The sequence below is a fragment of the Cylas formicarius genome, unplaced genomic scaffold (genome assembly GCF_029955315.1).
Source record: "Cylas formicarius isolate icCylForm1 unplaced genomic scaffold, icCylForm1.1 PGA_scaffold_6__28_contigs__length_40554024, whole genome shotgun sequence".
NCBI lineage: Eukaryota > Metazoa > Arthropoda > Insecta > Coleoptera > Brentidae > Cylas > Cylas formicarius.
The window spans coordinates 31,627,512-31,648,419 of NW_026844347.1; the positions used below are offsets into that span (position 1 = coordinate 31,627,512).

General features: G+C 33.3%; 3 protein-coding genes across 53 annotated transcripts in view; 1 reads left to right on the forward strand and 2 right to left on the reverse strand.

Moving 5' to 3' along the window:
• LOC132704076 (cell adhesion molecule Dscam2) overlaps positions 1 to 2,281 on the forward strand; it is a 75,051-nt gene extending 72,770 nt beyond the window's left edge. For all 50 annotated transcript variants that reach the window (XM_060673798.1, XM_060673766.1, XM_060673808.1 and 47 more), the window contains one exon: positions 64 to 2,281. In XM_060673798.1, the coding sequence (XP_060529781.1) occupies positions 64 to 130 (67 nt within the window). In that variant the 3' untranslated portion in view covers positions 131 to 2,281. The remainder of the gene's footprint in view (positions 1 to 63) is intronic.
• A 19-nt stretch (positions 2,282 to 2,300) lies between these two features.
• On the reverse strand, positions 2,301 to 11,116 carry LOC132704080 (carboxylesterase 4A-like). Its single transcript, XM_060673815.1, has 11 exons — positions 11,008 to 11,116; positions 10,814 to 10,948; positions 8,591 to 8,743; positions 8,373 to 8,535; positions 5,686 to 5,883; positions 5,399 to 5,583; positions 4,529 to 4,700; positions 3,249 to 3,418; positions 3,040 to 3,196; positions 2,709 to 2,832; positions 2,301 to 2,648 (listed from the first exon to the last, which is right to left on the reverse strand). The coding sequence occupies exons 1-11, from the start codon at positions 11,089 to 11,091 to the stop codon at positions 2,459 to 2,461; spliced, it is 1,731 nt and encodes a 576-aa protein (XP_060529798.1). The 5' UTR covers positions 11,092 to 11,116; the 3' UTR covers positions 2,301 to 2,458.
• A 1,275-nt stretch (positions 11,117 to 12,391) lies between these two features.
• On the reverse strand, positions 12,392 to 19,493 carry LOC132704154 (esterase FE4-like). 2 transcript variants are annotated; one of them, XM_060673972.1, is made up of 11 exons: positions 19,337 to 19,493; positions 19,146 to 19,280; positions 16,084 to 16,236; positions 15,870 to 16,032; positions 15,624 to 15,821; positions 15,010 to 15,194; positions 14,788 to 14,959; positions 14,559 to 14,728; positions 14,345 to 14,501; positions 12,790 to 12,913; positions 12,392 to 12,712 (listed from the first exon to the last, which is right to left on the reverse strand). In XM_060673972.1, exons 1-11 carry the CDS (start codon positions 19,409 to 19,411, stop codon positions 12,523 to 12,525), a joined length of 1,722 nt encoding a protein of 573 aa, XP_060529955.1. In that variant the 5' UTR covers positions 19,412 to 19,493; the 3' UTR covers positions 12,392 to 12,522. The 2 variants fall into 2 exon arrangements, with proteins under 2 accessions (XP_060529955.1, XP_060529957.1); XM_060673974.1 differs by having other exon boundaries at positions 12,535 to 12,723.
• Between the last annotated feature and the right edge of the window lie 1,415 nt (positions 19,494 to 20,908).

Consider the following 20,908-nt stretch of genomic DNA (forward strand, 5'->3'; position numbering starts at 1 on the left):
TTAAATGGATTTTTTATACAATATTGATTGTCTAAAATATGCATTTATAATTCCTTTTTTTAGAAACGAAACAGGGCAAACCGCAGCAGCAAACGGGGGACTCACAGCCTACGATACTGTGGCAGTGTAATTTGTAAAAAAGCAAGTAATGAATTTCTTTACACTTTTGAAATTTAGCAGCCGCCAATACTACTAACGCGTTCGATGCGTCCATATTTAATGGTAGCATCGATCAGATGTTGTGGTTACTAAATTTCCCGATTTTGCAATAAATGTTCACGTCGATGAGACTGACTTTGTATATTATTTAAATCGGTTTAGCGCAAAGTGCTTGTTTAAAAAAAACGCATTTCTTATTAAAAAAAAAATAGCGGTGAATATTTATTGCGAAATTTTTACTTCACACTCTCTTTTCAAACCAAATATATTATTATTAAGCTGCCTTTATTTTGTGGGCTCGGGAGCCGCTACATTGAAAACGTACATTTTTGTCGCATAATTTGGAATTTTTTTATATTTTCTTGTGTAGTTAAAAAATGATTTGTACAAAGTGGCTCAATGTGTCATGTGATATTTTTATGGTTCGTGGATGTTTGGTTCATGCGGTGCATCTCGGATGTCAGTTTTAGTCAACAGGATGACTTTTCTTCCAGGTGTAAGTTGATCTGGGAAAAGTATATTTTTGACATTAAAATTCTAAACAATTGACTACTTGAACTGACATTTAAATATGCCCCTGGCACAGATTATATCCGTTTTTGGGCGGGAAAATTATAAGATTCAAGGTTATCAATTCTTTAACAAAGTGATCACATTTTATTTTGATTATAAAACCGATTATTTTGACAGCATTAGAATGACTCCAAATCAGAAAGTTATAAGAATTCTTCTCATTCAATTTAATTTGTAGTTTTTTATGGTATTTATCTATGTTGAGTAACGAAAAAAATTGACCACTTCGTTAATAGATTACTTGATATTGCGCTATCCAATATTCGTAACAAAATATCGGGGAAATAATCTGTGCATTCAGTCTACAGTTGGTGCCAAAATTAACGGGAAAGAAAAAGCTATACCATCATACTGTAGGCCATATACTCTTGATTTTGTATAGGTAGCTTATTGTTTAATTTTATGCTTTACTAAGTTGTTTTCGTTTTCCAATTTATGTAGTTTTTAGTACGGTTGGCGATTTGGTTTTGTTTAATTGTAATCGTGCTGTACAAGTTTTGAAGGTTGTGCGTCGCCAGCTTTTTAGGTAATACGCTATTGATAAAACTACTATATTGTATTATAGCTGATGATGAGCAGTCGGCAGTCTTAGAACTTTTACATCAGTCCAGGTAGTGCTATTTTCAATTTAGGTTGCGTAACAAGTTCCAGACTGTTTGGCGAAACTATATATGACCCAATGTAGCAGAGTAAAAAAGTTATCAGTTGCTAATTACGAAACTATATAGATGTTTATAAATTTTAAGCATGCATTCAAATATTTAAATGTAGATGTTGAGATTAAATCCAAAATTAGACCTGGAATTTATCTGCTAAACGCTATTGACCAGATTTAACATGTATAATTCGTGTAATACTCAACGGGCAGTCCTTCAGCTTGCCTTTATCTTTAGGATATTTGAAATGATGTAGCCTTAGGTGTATTTTATTGACTACTTATTTGTGGTGGCATTTTAGACTCTTTCAAATTTTTCCAAATCGTAAAGATCGCTTCCTAAACACCAACACATTTTGCAATTTGTTTCCGCTTTCAAGTTCCTAACGTAGTGACAGATTATATTCTGGGCATATATTTTTTTAGAAATAGTCTTGTATTGTCATTTTTTGCTGTGACTAGTCAACCAAACTTCCAGTAAAAGCCATTAAATTAATTTTATATGAAAAATGACAATTCATATTGTTTTTGTGATAATGGTTTGAAATGCCATTATTTTTGTGTATTGTAAGTGTGCTCTATTATATCCATTAGTGTGTAAGTTAACTATAATATTCTCTATACCTATCACATATTAATTACTCTAATTGTATTTAACATAATTATTATGGTCTTTAATGATAATTTCCTTGCAATATTTAAAATAACATCACGCCAACTCTTTTGAATGCACTTTCTTTAACTTTCGGCTTGTGACATATTTTAACTTGATAGTTTTGAGTTTCTCGATTTTTTATGATGTTGAATGTATGTATTTTGTGAGTTGCTTTTTGTATTACATTTGAACGATTTTGCTTACCAAAGTTCGTTTGGGTTGATTATATAAATAAAATACCAAAAAAAGTAATATTCTTTTTATTGCAAACACTTTTTACAACTCCCATACTCTTTTAGGTAAGCGATTTAGGAGAAACACAAAATTACAAAATTAAACGTTAAATTCAAATTAATTTAATATAAATAAATAAATAAAATTTAAAAATCATTATTCATTTAATGTTTTTTTCTTTATCAGAAAGACTTGTACGGTTTGTCAGCAAACTGTTGATAGAGTTTCTCCCAAAATCTGTAATTTTTTTCGTCGAAATTTTTGTCGGATATTTTCAATTCCGCACCAATGTCTAAGTAGGGAAATTTTACAGATGAAACTCTTGGCCAAATTATTGCACTTAAGTCATCGTCTTTGGCTGGGGTGGGATTTCTAGATATTGAAAAGCAACGCAATTTCTAAGTGAAAATTAAGTAAAGGTTTGATATTTACCCCGTTTTAGCAAAGTTTATCCACAGTTTCATAAATCTGTTAATTGTTGTTTGATCCCTGATGGAAACGGGTCCGGTAAAGTTGGTCTTAAATTGATAAAAAATTTCTTCAGTATGTCCAACACCTAAAACAAAAATATTACGCGCAGTTATAAGCTGAAACTTCCACTGATACCTGTTGAGACAAGATTCATTTTAAGGACGTCACAATATTATTTGCCAGTAAAATAGTAAAGCAGCATTACGATGGTCCATGTAGGCATAGAATTTTCGACAAAACAAACAAATGTAGCTAATAAACTAATGTGGATTTATTGTTTTCTGTGGTATACCTTTCACATCTTTACTGGGAGATCTGGCGAATAAACTTGCTCCTCGTTTCGCCAGTTCTCCTTCATAAGAAAACACGTAAAAGTATACGGGATTTTTTTTGGCCAGTAACGTCGCCGTTTTCCTCATTGGTCTAAAGTACATATCACCGGACAGATACTAAAACAGAAGGGCTTGTCAGAAAGCGGACATTAAAAATTAATCCGCAAACCTGAATGAGTTCCTCAGAAGTTAACGAAACGAATTCATCCGATCGCGAAAAGTGCGACCTAATTTTCATGCCCGCAATTCTTCGTTTGATCGTCGATTTGGTAAAGCGAATCAGCGATCCCGGGCTTATGTCTGCCAAAAACTGGACTGGCATCCCAATAATATCTACAACTAAAACATTTTCTTACATTACATTACATTTCTTCCTCATAAAAATAACATAATAACCAAAATTGAACTAGAAAGATGAATAAAGTAAATAAATTTCTTTATCAGTATGCAAAATATCTACGCTTATAAATGGTTGTCTGCTTGGAATAGAATAATTTCACAATACTTATACCTTTAAGGATTTTTAATGATAATCATTAGTTATAATACGCTCAGGTGCAGAAAAAAGGACCGCTTTCAAATTTTTATTAATTATAATCCTATAGGACTTTTCATTTTTGGTGAGAGCACAATCTATTCCAGACTACTTACGATAGTTATAAAATATAGATTTTTTAGACGCCACTCGAGACTACTCCGAGTTTAATGCATTCGACCACCTCCATACATTTCAAAGTATCAACTTAAGTATAGGAATTTGAAAAAAATATTTTTCTAATGAACTTTTTGAGTACTTATTTGGGATAATTTTTGATTTTGTTTAGTCAGTACCTAGCTAATACTGGAAACTACACAATGTAATTTGACGCAATCATAATAGTATATTATGCAACAAAAGTGCTGTTATCCGTTACAAGCTACTGTAGTATTTTCAGTGTGACGCATTATTTTAAACATCCATGACAGTACATTAGTACTTGGACGCAAATAATAGATGGCACTCGTAACAGTATACGCGACCTTCCCCTTTATCTTTGGGTTAAAGTGTCTGTTAAAAAAAACTGATTTTATCATTCGCATAACCTTAAAAACTAATATTAACGCACCGGGAACTACCCAAAACTAGGTGGCGCCAAGAGGACGAAACTTAATTGAAAATGTTTGCCTATTTCTAACAAAAAATCTATTAAAGTTCAGTGATTACTTATTGTGTTAGAAATTTACAAAAATGTTAGGAGACGTATTTGCAGTAGCCTAAACCAGCTCAATGTCGGCTGGACTTAACAATATTGTGCTGTTGATTTTCGTATAATTGGTGTGCGTGTCAGTAGAGAATATTCAAGAACGTAAATCAGAAATCAATATTATTTTTGCCACAAAGTGTTTTTCTCCGAATAAGTGTTAAGTAAGTAATGTAAAAATGACGAGAAAGTCATTTTAGTTACTTACATATTTTTAAATATTTCATTTCCAACGAGTTTACTCCCATAATAACTGGTACTCTAGTAAAGTTTCCCCGCTCCAATAGGTTATAAGTGTAATCAGTGATGACTGCGTTTTCGTGATGGGGTTCCACAGAGAGCGAAAAAGGAAATCCATTTGTTAACACTTGGGCAAAATTCTAAACGGAAATGAAACGTTAAAAATTCAAGTCACCTAATTAATAGAGATTCAATAAGTCAATTCAACAAATTTACAAGAAAAAACTTGAAATTTTATGGCTTAAGATGTCAATATAAATACAGATATTAATAATAGGTTTTTAATATAAATTTATCCAGTATAAAGGGGACAAATATATCAAACGATGTATTCAATGGACTGCATTTCACCTAATTAATGTAGATTAATTGTATTAATAATTCAATAATTTTAAAAGAAATAATAATAAATAAAGAATAATACAAAAGAAATAAATAAATAAGACATTTTATTGCTTAAGAAAGTAATATAAATAGAGGTATTAATAATACCTCTTCAATATAAACAAATCCACTAAAAAGTGGACAAACATTTCAAACGATTTGTTTAGTGGACTAGACTTTGAATCTATACGAAAGTCACAGGTTACATAGTGTTTTTCAAAAATGTTAATTAATTTATTGCAATTCAATTGTAATTGTTTAAAATAAAAACAGAAAATATAAAATGGTAATCAAAATAATTTTGTCACTTTAAAAAAACAAGAAGACAGGTAAGTAGTTAGTTAAGCTCAAAGAAAATAAAAAATAAGCAAATCTTGTTTCAGGAAACATCAACAAAAATTTTGACAAATATTTAAATATACAGCAACGCAAAAATGATTTCATCTTTGCTTACTACTATAATAGCAGGTATTTGACCCCTCATAAGTTCTTGAATATCCATCTTCCTAAAGATGCTGACTAATTCCTTGCTGCTGTTTGTTTCTATACCGAGCGAGAAGCCAATGTCGAACGCCATTTTTCGAGGAGAAATTTGGTAGCTCCACGGACACAGACTCGATCCACTTTGCATAATAACTCCTAAATTGAAGATTACAATTTATAAGTTGACGTTGTGATTACATGGTAAAAGCGGAGTACGTAGGATAGGAACATCAAAAAATGTTTAAATAATTATCTCACCTTGGAATAAACCTTCTGCCTTTGGAGACATTAACAGGAGATTTATGCTGGCCGCTCCCGCACTCTGGCCTATAAGGGTAATTTTATTGGGATCGCCTCCAAAATTGTGGATGTTGTGCTTAATCCAGTTTAGTGCGGCTATTTGGTCTTTTATCGCCCAATTGCCGGGACATTCTAAATCTTCCGTGCTTAGGTATCCTATGGAGATTTTCGACTTGGTGTAAATAATTGCTCGTTTCCCTAACCGTAAATTGTAACATGGCTATAATGTGGGTTAGACCTTTTAAGACATATTCGCGGATATCTTGGGTGCCAAAAAAGTGGTTTTCTTGATTTGTTAATGATTATCAAATTCCGTATTAATATTTTGGATATTTTTCCGGCTTGCAAGTTAGAAAATGTTAACTTAGCACATTATGTATGCTATGTAGTTAGCTGTAAAACAGTATAAATACAATAATAATAATAATAATGGACCTTTATTCGATTTCGAAGGAGATATGTTACAAAATATATCACTGTGGGGGCGATATCCAACATATGACACTATAAGATAAACTATAAAATACAGCATTAAATTAAATAGACATTCACGCGAAGTGGTAGAGTCAAATTGGGAAAAAATCATTTTTAATAATTTTAACACTGCTAGAGTGAATTCAAAAAAAGAAAGAGATAAGAAAAAAATTAATTAACACTATACATATATACAATTTGATAGTTACTAGTTTTATGATTGGTCTCTATTGTGATAAGTGTTGTTTAAGTTTTTGTTTGAATGAAGTTAGTGAGGTGATTGATCTTAGTTGGTGACGGAGTTTGTTGTAAGCTTTTTACGTGAAACTGCGCTGGAACTGTGCCGAAGTATGTTTGGGAACGGTAAGTGGCTAGTATTAACCGAATGAATATATGATCCACTAATAAGTTTGTCAAAAAGATATGTCGGGCGTTTGGAGAGAATTAAGACTAAAAGCCGCGATTTAAAACGTCTAAAGTTAGCCAGCGAGAATGCTCTAGGGTAGATATCAAATTTACAAATGTTGTATGAGAATCTGATATAGTCATTCTGAAGACGCTGAAGACTAACCTTGTCCTTTTGAAGTAGAGCAGGCCAGTAAACTGCCATACAGTATGAAACTGAGGAGAAAATTAAGGACTCGGTAAGTTTTAACTTGATTGCTGTGTCCAGAATATCTTTATTACAGTAGAGAATCTAAAGCTTATAAAACGATGTCTGGATCAACAAAACTACTTGCAACCGTACGTAAGAGAAGGTCATTGAAGTAAATTTTGACGGTGTTACAGGACGTAGGTCACTGTTGACATTATTAACGGCGGCATTAATTTGAGAGTAATTAAAGGAGAGATAGGTATATTTGAGTGTCGTCTGCGCACTGATGGGAGGAGCAATGCTTAATACATTTACGGAAGTCGGAGTTATTAACGGAAAACATCATCGGACCTAAAATACTACCCTGTGCCACACCCTTGTGAAAATTTACATAATTGGAATAGCTGTTATTGAAGAATACTCTTTGACACCGATCAGAAAAGTAACTTTTGAAAAACTGCAACACAGCAGCCCCCACTCCAAAGTATTTCAGTTTAGCAAAGAGCAAGCGGTGGTCCAGGGTGTCAAATGCGTTGCTATAATCAAACAATATTAAGCAGACATTCAGGCCTACATCATTTGCCCGAAATATATCGTCACAAACTTTTAAAAGGATCTGCCCTAATGCCAGATTGCATTTTTCTAGTACTTTAGATATATATGGAAAATGTTAATAGGTCGGAGTTGAGAGGTTTTAGGAACAGAAATGACGTTAGCGTATTTCCAGGGTTTATAGAATTTGTTAGTAGACAAGCGCTTTTCAATTTTTTGTTTCAAAGAAATTTCTACAGGCTACTGTAATACTTTTTACAAAACTTCTGGATTCTTCCTGTGTCGGATTTTGCTGAGTCGAACTTGCGGTTTCCATCAAAAACACAAATCGCATACATAGTTGCCCATTAGTCTTCCTAAATTCAATATTAAAAATGCTTCTTGAAATACACAGTATCAATAATATTCATAATTTTTTTTCTTGTTGCGAAAATTTGTATTGTTTGATATTTGTGATAATTTTCATTCAGAGCAGAATATACAGACAAGGCAGCAATAAATTTATGATTGAAGTAACTTTGATTACCAAAAATGCAAGAACTACTAGGAATGCATACAATAAAAGATTATAATAAAAAGGTGGGGAAAAGAGTATTAAAAGCCATTATAAAAGTTGGTTTGAGAAGTATTGTTTACTATAATCTTGAGACAAGCTTTTTATAATGTTTATTTATTTTGATAATTTTATTTAGTGAATATAAGAGTTGCAGTTTTAAAACATGTTTTTTTAAACAGGTTTTCACAATACGCAAATGTCTTTTCCTATAAGTATTATTATTATTATTATTATTGTTATTATTATTATTATTATTATTATTATTATTATTATCTGGAGAAATGCAGATATATTATTCTAAATCCAGAACTTTAAAATGTCTACTTGTACTTTTAAGGGAGCGTAGCTACTAATCAAAAATCTCGCAAGTTCCCACATCCTACAGATTTAACAAAATGTTATGAAATAAATAAATCCACCAAAATTTTTGAACCCAGCATCACCTACATTATCTGGCTGCCTACTAACCAAACATAGTGGTTCGAAAATTGAACGTCACTATTACGACCCCATTCTCTATAAAATAGTCCGGACCGAAGACGAATTTGGGGGTGCAACTGGTCAAAAACGCTCCTCCCACTATGTAAACCAAGACGGGTAACAGATTATCGTTGGAGTTCCCTTCATTGATCTAAAAGGATCGACCATACATCCAGCGCTTTCTGCCAATAGGAATATGTATTTACTTTTGGAGTGAAGACACTGAGATAGAGGCAGTCTTCCGACCCGGAAGGCACTATCTTAAAGTCCTTTAAATCGAACGTACTTATTCCTATACAACAAGGACCTTCAGTTCTGGCATCCAACACTTTGGACCACTTGGGCATTGGCTGTGGATCCTGAATGATAATTATGATGATAACTGAAGAATGTAAGAATAAAGTTACTACAACTAATAGTTTCATTTTTCTCTGAAGAAGCAGTAGCGTTTATAGGAAGTCTAATATAATCAAATGAGTGACTTCATTGAAATAAAATCTTCCGTATGGTTGGAAAACATTTTGATTTGTCTTTCAGACCGTTTCGCAAATATTCCTTGATTTCTTTATTATAATAAAATTGCCGGCAGTGATAAATTCCTTAGATTCTTTGTTACTATTTTGGAAAAACATCATACAGTCGTCATCTGTCACATTGTACTAAATCTATACACTATTAAGTACACACTATAAGTACGTATCTGAAATCTAGAGCACTTCTTTCTAATGTGCTTTTCTGAAGATAGCTGAGGTTATCGCCTGTTCTGTCTTATAATGGGATCAATTTTAATTAGTTCAATTTTTACTCATACAAAAGTTACTTTGCTTAACAACCAAAACTTTTATTTTTCGATTGAAAACTGGAAGGAATTTTTATAACTTTCTTTGAGTGAATGGTTTCATTATTGTAGTTAGTGATTTTTCTCAATTTCTTGATCTTGATCTTTCCAATTTAATGAAATTTAAATGTTTCAAAGTATAACGAATTCGCTTTTGATGATCGAAATAATCGGCCGACGCTAATAAAATAAAAAAAAGATTAAATATTATATTCTATTTTATTTAGGAATAATAAAATCATATTAGTACTAATACAAAATGCGAGGGCACCAAATGTACACAAATATTCAATAATTCAATTTTGTGTCAATAGTCATTAAGACTTTACTTGGACTTGGAATTTATGTTATTTTGCATGAAAATTCAAGAATCTTCAATTCTTAAAATTGCATTTTTCAGCTCTCGTCAATTAATTTAATTACTTTATTAATCTCGTACTTAAAGTGGGAGTAACATTTTCTGCTCTCAAATTCGATTTTACTTGCTTAAGCAAATGCTCTATGGGGTTGAATAACGAATGATATAGAGGAATACAAAAGTATATGAATTTAACTTAACTGAATTCAAAATGAGTATCATTTTGTAGCAAATATTCTTGAATTTAAGGTTTTGTTCTTCATGAATTTGGCGAATTTCGTAGCTGACTGCTGTGACTAACTTTCAAAAGATTTAAAGAAACCATTTTTCAAAAAGTTCTGCTATTGTATCTTCATGACAGTCCAAACTAGATTTATTTATTTATTACCACTTCTTTTTTTTCCATTTTGCTGTATTTAAATCCCATTTTATAAATAACTCAACCGACAGTGACACGGTTAATAATTATATTAATTTCATCTTCTTTTAGCGTCGTTTTCAGTTTATTAAAAGTAGGAACAATCTGGTTGGAATAAATCATATCATATCTTGTTCACTATTGTCAAGACGGTGAGATTGAAGATTTTTTCCTTCATTCAATAACTCACTGTTATTAAAAATTGACTCTAGAACCGGGACGTCATATTAATTCCTTGAGGTTAAATAATTAATCATCAAACATCAATCAGTAATTTTTCAAAGATAGTTCTACAGACTAGTGTAATACTATTTACAACTCTCCTGGATTTCTCTTGCGCATTTTTTTTCTTGCCTATAATCAGATTCCAGTTAAAATTGGATGTGTAACTAAACTATAATTGTAACTAAAACGACGTCAAACCTGTAGATATTAATCAAAATGGGCTTCAATGCTATTCAGGTCTGAAGAAGTCAACAGGATGATGGGGCGAAACCCCGGGAAGATCAATTCATCAATGACCGACGCAGTAGGAATCCAATAGTACTAGGTATGCTAACTTAGTGAGGGGGTTTTAGGAATAAATTTTATTGCACGAACTTATTTGAAACCGACTAAGCTTTTTTGCATCTGCTAACTTATGGAAGGGTTTTCGGCCGAAATTTTATTGCATATAAAAAATTAAGGAAACGTTTCGAAACGGACTGCGTTTTCTTGCGTTATTTATTGATAATTAGTTACTATTGTCGGAGATAAAATATGTAAAATACTAAACCTAGGAATAAGTTTTAAAAGTTTGGTTTGTCATCACTTACCCTAAATCGTAACTCGCCCAGCGGTGGCACAGCGTAGGGAATTCCCATGAAGCTGAAATAACTTACCCCCGAATCGGTCCTGTCAATCGCACCTTGTATTAATCCATTTAAAGTTCGAACCTGGAGCTTTTGGAACTACAACATATCGTAGTTTCGGATTGAGTTTGTCTTCTTGCATTCGAAATAAAACGTACTTGTTCGCTTTCGGGAACATACGAGAGGCAGTCGATTCCGATGTGAAAAATTAACAACGAGATTATAAAAAATACGAACATCATTTTTTTGTTGTGGTACTTTTCTGGAAAAATGCTCGCGGAGAAATGACCGACTTTGAAGAATTTTTGCTAAAAGTTGGCGTTTTACGTCGGCTCGTATTAATGGGTGTCGCAAAAAAACTGAACAACGAAATGCATTTTAGTCATTAATTTATGTTCTTTTTCGTAATGGAACATTTTAGAACATCCGGAGGGAATAAAGTTTATTGACTTGTAATACTAAGTTCTTGACAATGACACAGTTTTTACCACAGACCATGGTTATCGCTCACACGCGCCCAATTATTGCAAATTTGCTATACAATCTGGTAGTTGTTTTAATTTTTTGGGATTAAATGACATTAGTCACTAATTGTTTAAATAATTTCGATAAGGGAAAAACTAAACTAATCTGTTAGTTTGTTATTTGAAGCTATACATATAAAAAGTCCTAAGTGACACAAGAAAATTGAGAGAATCGGCAACTTTAAACGGTATGTGAAAGTATGTGTATTTGCGCAAATGATGGTAAGTTTTAAATTTTAAATGCCAGCCCATTGTGTTGGTTTCATTGGCGTCCTTATTTTTTTCCCTTATCTACATAATAGTAATTTTAAAGTACTAATCTCCTTTTATCACATACCTGGAAACATATTTAATAAAATAAAAAGTTTCCTATAACTAAAACAAGAAGCCAAACAATCTGACTTTGAGACCATGTACCTCGACTTCTGTTTATTTTTTCACTTATAGGTGAAGGATAGACAAAAGAAACTTTTTTGTTTTACAAGACACTGTTTTAATGAAAGGGTGGTTGTGTTGGCGTTCCTACCACATATGTCTAAGAAACATATATTTATTTCTGCCTCCTTGGTTCTAAGCTGTTCTGAAATTTGGAAGTTTTATTGCAAGATAGCCAGTGCAGTGTGTCACAATTATTTTTGTTTGATATAAATTGAAATGAAATCTTTTAAAATTATCAGAGACCGTTTTATTCTCAGTGCTCTTCTTATTTATTTGTTTTTACTATCCCAGTTTATCTTTCATAGGGTTTCATTTGATGTGTGATGAAAAAAAAAAGAAATGTATATTGCACAGGAATCTTTACTAGATGGTAAGAAATCGCAGTGTGGGATGATTATAAACTGAGTAATCAATTGTAAATGGCAGACGTAGCAGTATATTCTGCAACAACGATTTAACAAGTCAAAAAAGAATTTTTCGGTAACATACCAAAAAATACCGCTGATATCTACCGTGACTAAAATGCTGTACAAGTTTGAAGTGTCTGCCAAGTTTTATTCTTCATGGGTATTTTAGAATAGGGAGTGGAAAAAATCGTTTTTAGTGCGAGAAATGTATTTGAAATAAATCTAAATAAAAATATATGAAATATATAAAAATTTTAGTCTAAATAAAAGTGAAAAAACGACATAATACATAAGTAAAAAAACATCAGTACACTTTATAAGGTCGATCGGCATATTTTTCATAAAGTTTTTCCCAAAATCGATTATTCTCTTCGTCAAAGTTTTCCGCATGGACCACGAGATTTTTGTTTATTTCTAGGTATGGAAAGCGTGCTCCAGAAACGGTTGGCCACCGAACGTTATTCAATCCTTTGTCTCTCCTTGGTGTAGGATTCCTATAACAAAACTGACACTGCCTTTTTTTGTTGAATCGCTATGAGGTAAACTTAGTTTATGGTCTGTAAAGAATTACCCCGTTTTGGCTAAGTTTATCCAAAGCTTTGTCAGTCTCTTGATTGTTAATTGATCGTTTATAGATGCTGGATCGGTGAAATTTGCCTTAAACTGGTAAAATATATCTTCCGCATGGCCAACACCTAAAAAGGTTTATATATAAATATTACTATTATCATCCAGGGTAGCCCACTATTTAGGGAATCTTTTAGATGTCGATAATACTTTATTTTAAATTTATGCTTTATTATTACAAAAGTTATTTGTTGTTTGAATGCGATGTGTTGAAATATGTCATAATTCATAAGTATCTCACAGCACTCAGCTTCCTTAAATGGAAAATTCTCTTTTCTCGGTAATTGCTAGGTTGCAGGGTGTCCAAAATTTACCGACCAACTACATCGTTTTTTTTTAAATATTTAAATTCTACATCCATTGCCCATGCCTTCCCTATCCCTGTTTTAAGCGGTTTTCTTATTTTCTTTTAGTTAACTTACAGTTAAGTTAAGTTAAGTGTACACTAGTGCTTTAATACAATCACGGAGTGCAAAATTAATTGCAAAGGCTCCAAACCCAAAATAATATCAAACTTGCTCAAAATCAATGTAACTAGTTGTGGTTTAGTTGAATTTTGTGAAAAAATGCGAAATAACCGTTGAAATTGTGTATGAGAATAGGCATGCAATACAATAATATATGAAAACCATGTAATTTACCATACACGCGATATAGGGAAACCTGAAGGAAACTACTATGAGTTAGGGGTTTTGAGTTATTCATGAAGTACCTTGAATAATAGCCACTATTTTCAGTGCCATTGCATTTAAATTTTTCTATAAAATAAACTCTTATGAGGCTTACAATGTTTTGCTGTTGTTTTTTGTGTTTACAATTGTTCATATTTTTTTAAAAGGAATTTGGTTAGAGCCATTCCTGACTCCTGTAAGAAGAAGTACCTTTAATCGCCAACTAAGTGAATTTGAACTAGGGTAGCAATAATATAGGCCTACGAGTGATCGGGACGCCGAAAACATGATTTATCTTAATGCTGGTGAATGAATCAGTGATGAGATGTCGCGTGATCTAGACATCGTCTCTACACAGTTCGTAGCGGCACTGGAGCTTTCAGAAGAACCAGAGATGACACAGAAAGACTCAGCGCCCTTAGAAGCCGTTTCATCATAACCAGTGCAACCGTATATGAGTGGGGGACAGCTGCGCATTTCCTCAGGCAACAATGAGAACACTATAAACACTAACTTGCACTGCACTTTGCGTCTTTTTCTTTCTAAACAGCGACCTCCACACACCTAGCTTATTTTCTTCGAACATTGAACGATATCTTGGCAAATTTTGAACACATACTACCATAACAATGATAAACTCAGACTTGTCTAATTGACGAACTGTCAGCGATCATGTTGCTTGTTGAACGCCGACATGTCTTTGAAATGATAGGCGATGTTGACTTAAACCGAGACTTCAAATGGCCCTTCTGAACAATTATTTTCAAAAGTTCCTATATTTTGTTCATAGCGATTTCATATTGTAAATTGAGAAATATAAATACTCGCCCTTTACATTCCTGTCATAATTGCCAACCATGAAACGGCAACCTTGCAGGGCCAAATCTCCTTCGTACGAAAAATAATAAAAATATACAGCGGTATGTTCGGATAGTAGACTTGCGGTCTTTCTCATTGGCCTAACGTACATGTCCTCCGATAAATACTAAATAAAGAATTGCGCATTAAAAATATTGAAAATATAAACATGATTCAATTCCACCTTTAACACCTCCTGTTGCGTCAAAGCCAAGAAGGTCCGAGATCCGGTGAAATAAGACGCAATTTGGTTCCCCGCGTCGGTCTTTTTCTGGATTGAGTTAGTGAATCGTACCAATGTTCCTGGACTAAGGTCTGCCAGAAACAGGACGGGCATTTTTGCCAAATTTACCACTAAAATCGAACAATTTAACATTTAAATACGAGTTAATTGTTTTTAATTTGTAACTTACATCCTTCAAAGTACTTGATTTCCAGTGAGTTTATTCCTAAAATAACGGGTACCTTGTTGAAATTACCCTTCCTCATTATGTCATAAGTGTAATCAGTAATGGCGGCATTTTCATGTCGAGGTTCGATAACTGGAGCAAACGCGAGACCAGTTGTTAGAATTTGCGCGGTGTTCTAAACAAAATAAGTTATTTGGCCACGCAGAGCATCTCGTTTAAACGTACAGCCATGAATGCTAGTATCTGAGCTTTCATCAGGTCTTCGCTCGGGAGGCTTCTAAAAATTCGCAGAAGCTCTTTGCTACTGTTGGTCGTTATTCCAAGGGACATTCCTATATCGAATGCTATCTTCCTTGGTGTCGCTTGAAAGGCCCAGGGACACAAATTTGATCCGCTTTGCATTATGGCACCTGAAATTTGTAAACTTGTAAAATTAAAAAAAAAGATGGTAATGTGGTTGTTAATAGTTGAACATATTTACTATTTGAATTTGCTTTCATTTAATTTACTGCAATATATTTACTTCTTATTGATTGCAGACAAGCAATATTTATTTAATTAAATTATAATCTATTTTGGAGCGGGCAATTAGAGACAATTAGGACAGCTAATTTTACTTTAGTTTTTTTTTTATAATTCACGTAAAACATTGATTAACTTGTTTACTTGTAAACTGGGTGATACACTTTCAATTAAAAAGATTGCCACAAGGTTTTTTTTTTTGGTAGTGGATGGTTGACTATAAATTTATTTTTATAATTAAAATATGTTCAGTTTTATCTAGTTATGCACTCGTTGCCCTGTTGGTTGTTCGTAGTTGTTAATTTTTATCGTATTACCTTGAAATAGCCCTTTCGCTTTAGGAGCTACCAAAAGCGTATTCACATTGCTTGCTCCTGCGCTTTGTCCGAAAATGACAACTTTCTTGGAGTCACCTCCAAAATTTCGGATGTTTGTCTTGACCCACTTCAGTGCTGCGATCTGGTCTTTCGTTGCCCAATTTCCAGGACACTCCATATCTTCGGTACTCATGTAGCCTAGAACTCATTGATGAATAATCCGATCGCCATTTTCCAACCACGCACCAAACATTGAAGTTCTGGAAGCCAAAGTGACCAAGACCGCTTCGTTTTCCATAAAATAGTCGGGTCCAAAAATAAACCTGAGCGGACAAGCCGTGAAGAATGCCCCACCTACAAAATACACCATTACAGGCAATGGTTTGTGGCTGTTGTTTGCTCGGTAAATCTAAAATTAACCTAAAATTTAACATCGACCGAGAACTTTCAATATCGTTACCGTCGGTGTGAACACGTTTAGATACAAGCAATCTTCTGATCCGTAAGGAAGCAATTCAAAATTCTTCAATTTTAACGTGTCGAAACCTGCACAGCATGGCCCTTGAGAAGTTGTATTAAGAACTCCTGACCAAGACGTTAATGGTTTCGGATCCTGGAAGTCCGCATGGTGTCATTTGGTTTCGGAAGTCGATTTTGAAACTATTATAGTGTCAACAACGTAAAAAGCAACACCTAGAGTTGGCAGGAAGTACTAGCAAATGCAATAGACATAATCGTATAAAAAATGTAAAAGTAAAATGATCTACATTATCGAGCAGCAAGTTTTATAAACTACGAGGTGTGTTCAAAAAGTAAGGTGACCTTTAAGTTTTATCAAAAAGTATATATCAAAATTAATGTTGTCCTTTCAAAGTAATCCCCCTCTCCCCCGTTATAATACACTTCTGCCAACATTTTTTCCAATCCTCGAAGCAATTCTGGTAAGCACTTTCCGGTATAGTCTTGTGTTCTTCCAGAGATTTTTTCTTTATCTCCTCAATCATTGCAAACCTCCTTCCTTTCACGGGTTTTTTGAGTTTTGGGAACAGGAAGTCGCCCCGGTGAATATGGGGCCTGAGATATGATTGTAGTTTTCTTTTTGGTCAAAAAGTTAAACTCAGTTTAACTTAGTTTCCCCACAATTTCGTAAGCTTTCAACTTCAAAATAATACCCATTACTAACCGTACGACAAAGAAAACAGTGAGCAAAATCTTTTGAAACAAACATTTGATCAAACTTGACTTGCTTTTTTCGGTCTTGGCGATTCTGGCCTCTTCCATTGGGAAGTTGTAAAATGGGCCTTGGTTTCCACGGAATAACCTCATACTAATACTCAAAGTACATTCACCAAATGCCGTTGTCAACATTTCAAGTGTTTTGAAGCAATATTCCATTTTTTACACAATATTTTATGCAACTTCTATGTTCCTTTTTTTTAGAACAGAAAATCGCCGCGCATAGGTTTAATGTTTGAAACTGTGAACATATATTAGGGAGATGTGCATCAACATAACAAAAAAAAAATATCGTAGATCGAGTCAGCTTACTTTTAAACTCACCTGGTATATATTTATCTTGATTTTAAACCAATAATTTGCTCCAGTAAGTATTTTAGCAATATTTAAAGCCAGTATTTCACATTAAGCAAGTTTTCCAGCTTTCAGGCCTAGACTTTTTTTGCTGGAAATTATTTGCATTGCAGTTATCATATCATAATTATTGATTATTTTTAGTGTACTCAAAATTATAACTTGTGGGCAATTTGAAAAACCGAAATAAAATTAGACACCCACATAATGGTTTTATGGTGTACGATTGATTAATCCCTTCATATTAGTTGTTAATTGTTATTGAATTTTGACCCCTTGTTTTAGCAATAGCCCCCATTGCATTACAAAAAATGTTTTTTATTTAGTTATGATTATATTAAAAAAATGCTTAAAATATCTAAAGTTCGATGAAAATGAAAGTAACTTTGTTTTAAATTATGCCTTCCCGCCGGCATTCGCCAATTAACTTTAATTTGTAGCAAAATCACTGAAATTAAATGTTATGGTTTCCCAAAATATTATTCTCGATAGTATTCTCTCCTATCTTTAGAGATGTTTATAAAAAAGATGTATTTAAGTATGCAGAGTGCCCCATAATAAATAAATTGACCACGTTCCTTACACAGAAGGAATTGACTTTTTCTCGTATGCCGTCAAAAACAGTCTCAGCTTTACACACAATCATCATCAAAGATGGACGCGCTCGCTAGGAATTTATTTCAAAATACTGTATAGTAAATTTTCGAAAGATTTATTTCGACCCTTCCGTTGCTTTTAAGAACCAACCTGTCAATGTCAATCTTTTCACTTTGTTTTAAACATCTGTGGTGTTTAATTTTTAGAACCTTGGAAATAATTCATAGAAAGTCACACTTATTTTTTAAATAATTAATGTCCAAATAATAATACTGTCGTTCGAGACAACGGAATGGAGGATAAGTGTATATTTAATCTCTCAGCTAATTAAAAATTGGCAAGCTTCGGAAACAAAACTCGAAACGTCTATCGAACATAGGGTCAAATCGCAAACGTGAACCTGACCCAAGAAATCCATTTAACCTGATTAATTATGGAACATCAGACTAGCATCGATTGTGGGTGGAGCATACAGTTCCCGAAGCGTGCTCACCAATCATAAAGAAACTCACAGTGAAGCAATACCTAATATATCAAAATAGCTTATATCAATTAGGCGAGTTCCAAAATAATAGAACTTTACTTTTCTGAAGCTGTGAAATATATAGTGGCTTTGCATCTTTAGTATAAAATTGTGATAACCTTGAAGTATTTAAGAGCGGCTAATTATACTGCCTGTATAGTCTTCCATTAAGTCTTTGAATTTATAGGTCGCCATTACGAACGCAACAATTTTGACACTGTCAGATTTATGAAATCTTAATAACTATAAGAGGTAAAAACAACAACGGTTATTAGAAAATACATCGCTACACACATGCTGTTTGAAAATTTGACAAATAACTAGAATGAGCCCTTATTTTCACAGCACAGTGCACTACGACTTTTGTCTGTGGTTTTCACTTTTCTCTGTGTTATATATTGATTTGAAGCGCTTTTTACTGGCTTATAATTAGTTTATAATGTAGATATTAATATTTATTAATTGCTGTTTGGTTGTACTTGTATATTAAAAATTTGGTATTAGTCATTAAGAAATGTTGTGTTTGCTAAATTTTATATTTATTTATTAAAAAAAACTTTATTTTTATTATTATTATTATTAGCTTTGCCTTTGGTGTGTAATATAGAACGGTGTATTGTTTAGACATATAAGAACGGTTATTTCCAGCTATTTTGTTTGGGTTACATCCCAATCTTTTGAAGGCAGATCAATAGATAGATTTTGTTGTAACCATTCATCTTATTGATAATTCTTATTGTCACTTTAATCTTTATAGAGCATATGTTTGCAAATTGGACAATCGGGGCAAATCACAAGTTTATCATTCTTACCCGGAATCTTAGATCACCCACCGGTGGCTGGGCGTAGGGTATTCCCATGAAACTGTAATAACTGACACCATTTTCGCTCTTTTCCATCGAACCTTGAATTAAACCATTCGATGTTCGAACTTGATAGTTTTTGTTCTGAAATTTGATGATAGTTTATCGCTATCTCCCGTAGATAAAACGGCAATAGTTACTTCTTCATGTTTTCGCAGGAACGTCAGAGCGTCGAGACGGGAAAAAACACAAAACAAAACTAGTATGGCAAACATGTTCGCATTGCCGTAAAGACTGTGCCATTTGATAAATACTTGAAAGTAAAAATCGACGCGTCGATTTATAGGTATATATACGACTTATTAACATAATTGTTCGTTAATTGCACCCGAGAACATCTAAAATCGTTTGTGCAAAGGTTCCCAAATGACCAACCGAGTGAATTATTTAAACGTATTTTGTCATATGGTTAATACATACGGAATTAAATATTGGTGTAAAATTATTATCTAAAAAACAAAAACATTAATTTTTAAAATGTTATTGGTTTTAATCAGATGAAAATTTGTAAGTATGTACCAAAAAATTTCGGAAATATCTCAGTTTTCGAATAGACTGAGTCCTGGTCTAAAGGTTAAATCGTTCGACTAGGAATCAGAGTCTCCCACGTAGTGTAAGTTGAAGACCTTTGTTTATTCACTATGAAAATGCAAAAGTGCATAAAATCCATAAAAAGTGATGTGCGTATATTATAAATACAAGTTACGAGATATAGCAGAAAAATTTTCGACCTCACAATCAAGATGGCGGCACTAGTTACTAAAAGCTAGTGATCGTAGTTCTGCACCTTTTGATACTTACTCATTAAAGTTTTAGCCATTTCGGAAGGTTGGTTTTTAGTTGAAGAAATGGAAAAAAATGAGTATAGAGCTATTACAAAATATTTGTTTTTGGAAGGCAATACAATTACGCAAATTAAAATTGACTTGGACTCTGTGTATGGGGACTCACCGTCACTTACCACACTGAAATATTGGGCAGCTGAATTTATACATGGTCTTAAGGGCTTAGGAAGTGACGTTCAAAAACTGTAACTGCCGACGATAATATCAAATGGTGTTAAATGAGAGAGATAGCAGAAGTTATGAAAATGTCAGAAGAACGTGTTTCTCACATTTTAAACCAAGATTTAGGCATGAAAACGCTGTCAACGCGTTTACAGAAAGACGGCAAAAAAAATTCTATTTCAATAATACTTACGCTTTGAACTGCTTTTCCATCCGCCTTACTCGTCAGATCTAGCCCCAAGCGACTTCATTTTCGGCAATCACCTTCGCTGAGAGAAGTGTATAGAGTTACATGAAGACTATGTAGAAAAATAAAAATCTGTTGTTAAATCAATGTTTTCAGACATCGGACAGTGCGGAAGTGTGTCTTAATAACTGACTCGGAAGATAGTTTATATTGGAAGAGTCTGTCACGACTTAAGAACTCCAGGGTCCTATCTGTGGAGCATCAAACATGGGTTCTTACCATCTAAGAACGCACCTTACGGACGGATTAGAAAAATGGAAAAACTCCCATTCAACTCCTAACCACTGCGTACCTATACCATAGAGTTTAGAGCATTATGAGAATAGCAAATGTGCAAATTCCCCGCGAAACGGTTGCTGCATCTCAAAATGATTCATCTGAGGGGAAGAAAGAAGATAGCAGGCATAATGGATCCAGTGTCCAAGCTGAGGTCAAGACAAGTAAGACAAGTCATTAGG

Excerpts from the sequence above, each read along its gene's own strand:
- LOC132704154 (XM_060673972.1), bottom strand. The coding sequence starts at position 19,411 with ATGTTTGCCATACTAGTTTTGTTTTGTGTTTTTTCCCGTCTCGACGCT. Across the intron at positions 16,237-19,145 it reads TGGGTGATCTAAGATTCCGG|GATCCGAAACCATTAACGTC; the intron begins GTAAGAATGATA and ends GCGGACTTCCAG. Across the intron at positions 14,729-14,787 it reads AATCAAGTACTTTGAAGGAT|TGGTAAATTTGGCAAAAATG; the intron begins GTAAGTTACAAA and ends GTTCGATTTTAG.
- LOC132704080 (XM_060673815.1), bottom strand. The coding sequence starts at position 11,091 with ATGATGTTCGTATTTTTTATAATCTCGTTGTTAATTTTTCACATCGGA. Across the intron at positions 10,949-11,007 it reads ATGTTCCCGAAAGCGAACAA|TTCCAAAAGCTCCAGGTTCG; the intron begins GTACGTTTTATT and ends GATATGTTGTAG. Across the intron at positions 3,419-4,528 it reads AATGAAATATTTAAAAATAT|TTGTAGATATTATTGGGATG; the intron begins GTAAGTAACTAA and ends AAAATGTTTTAG.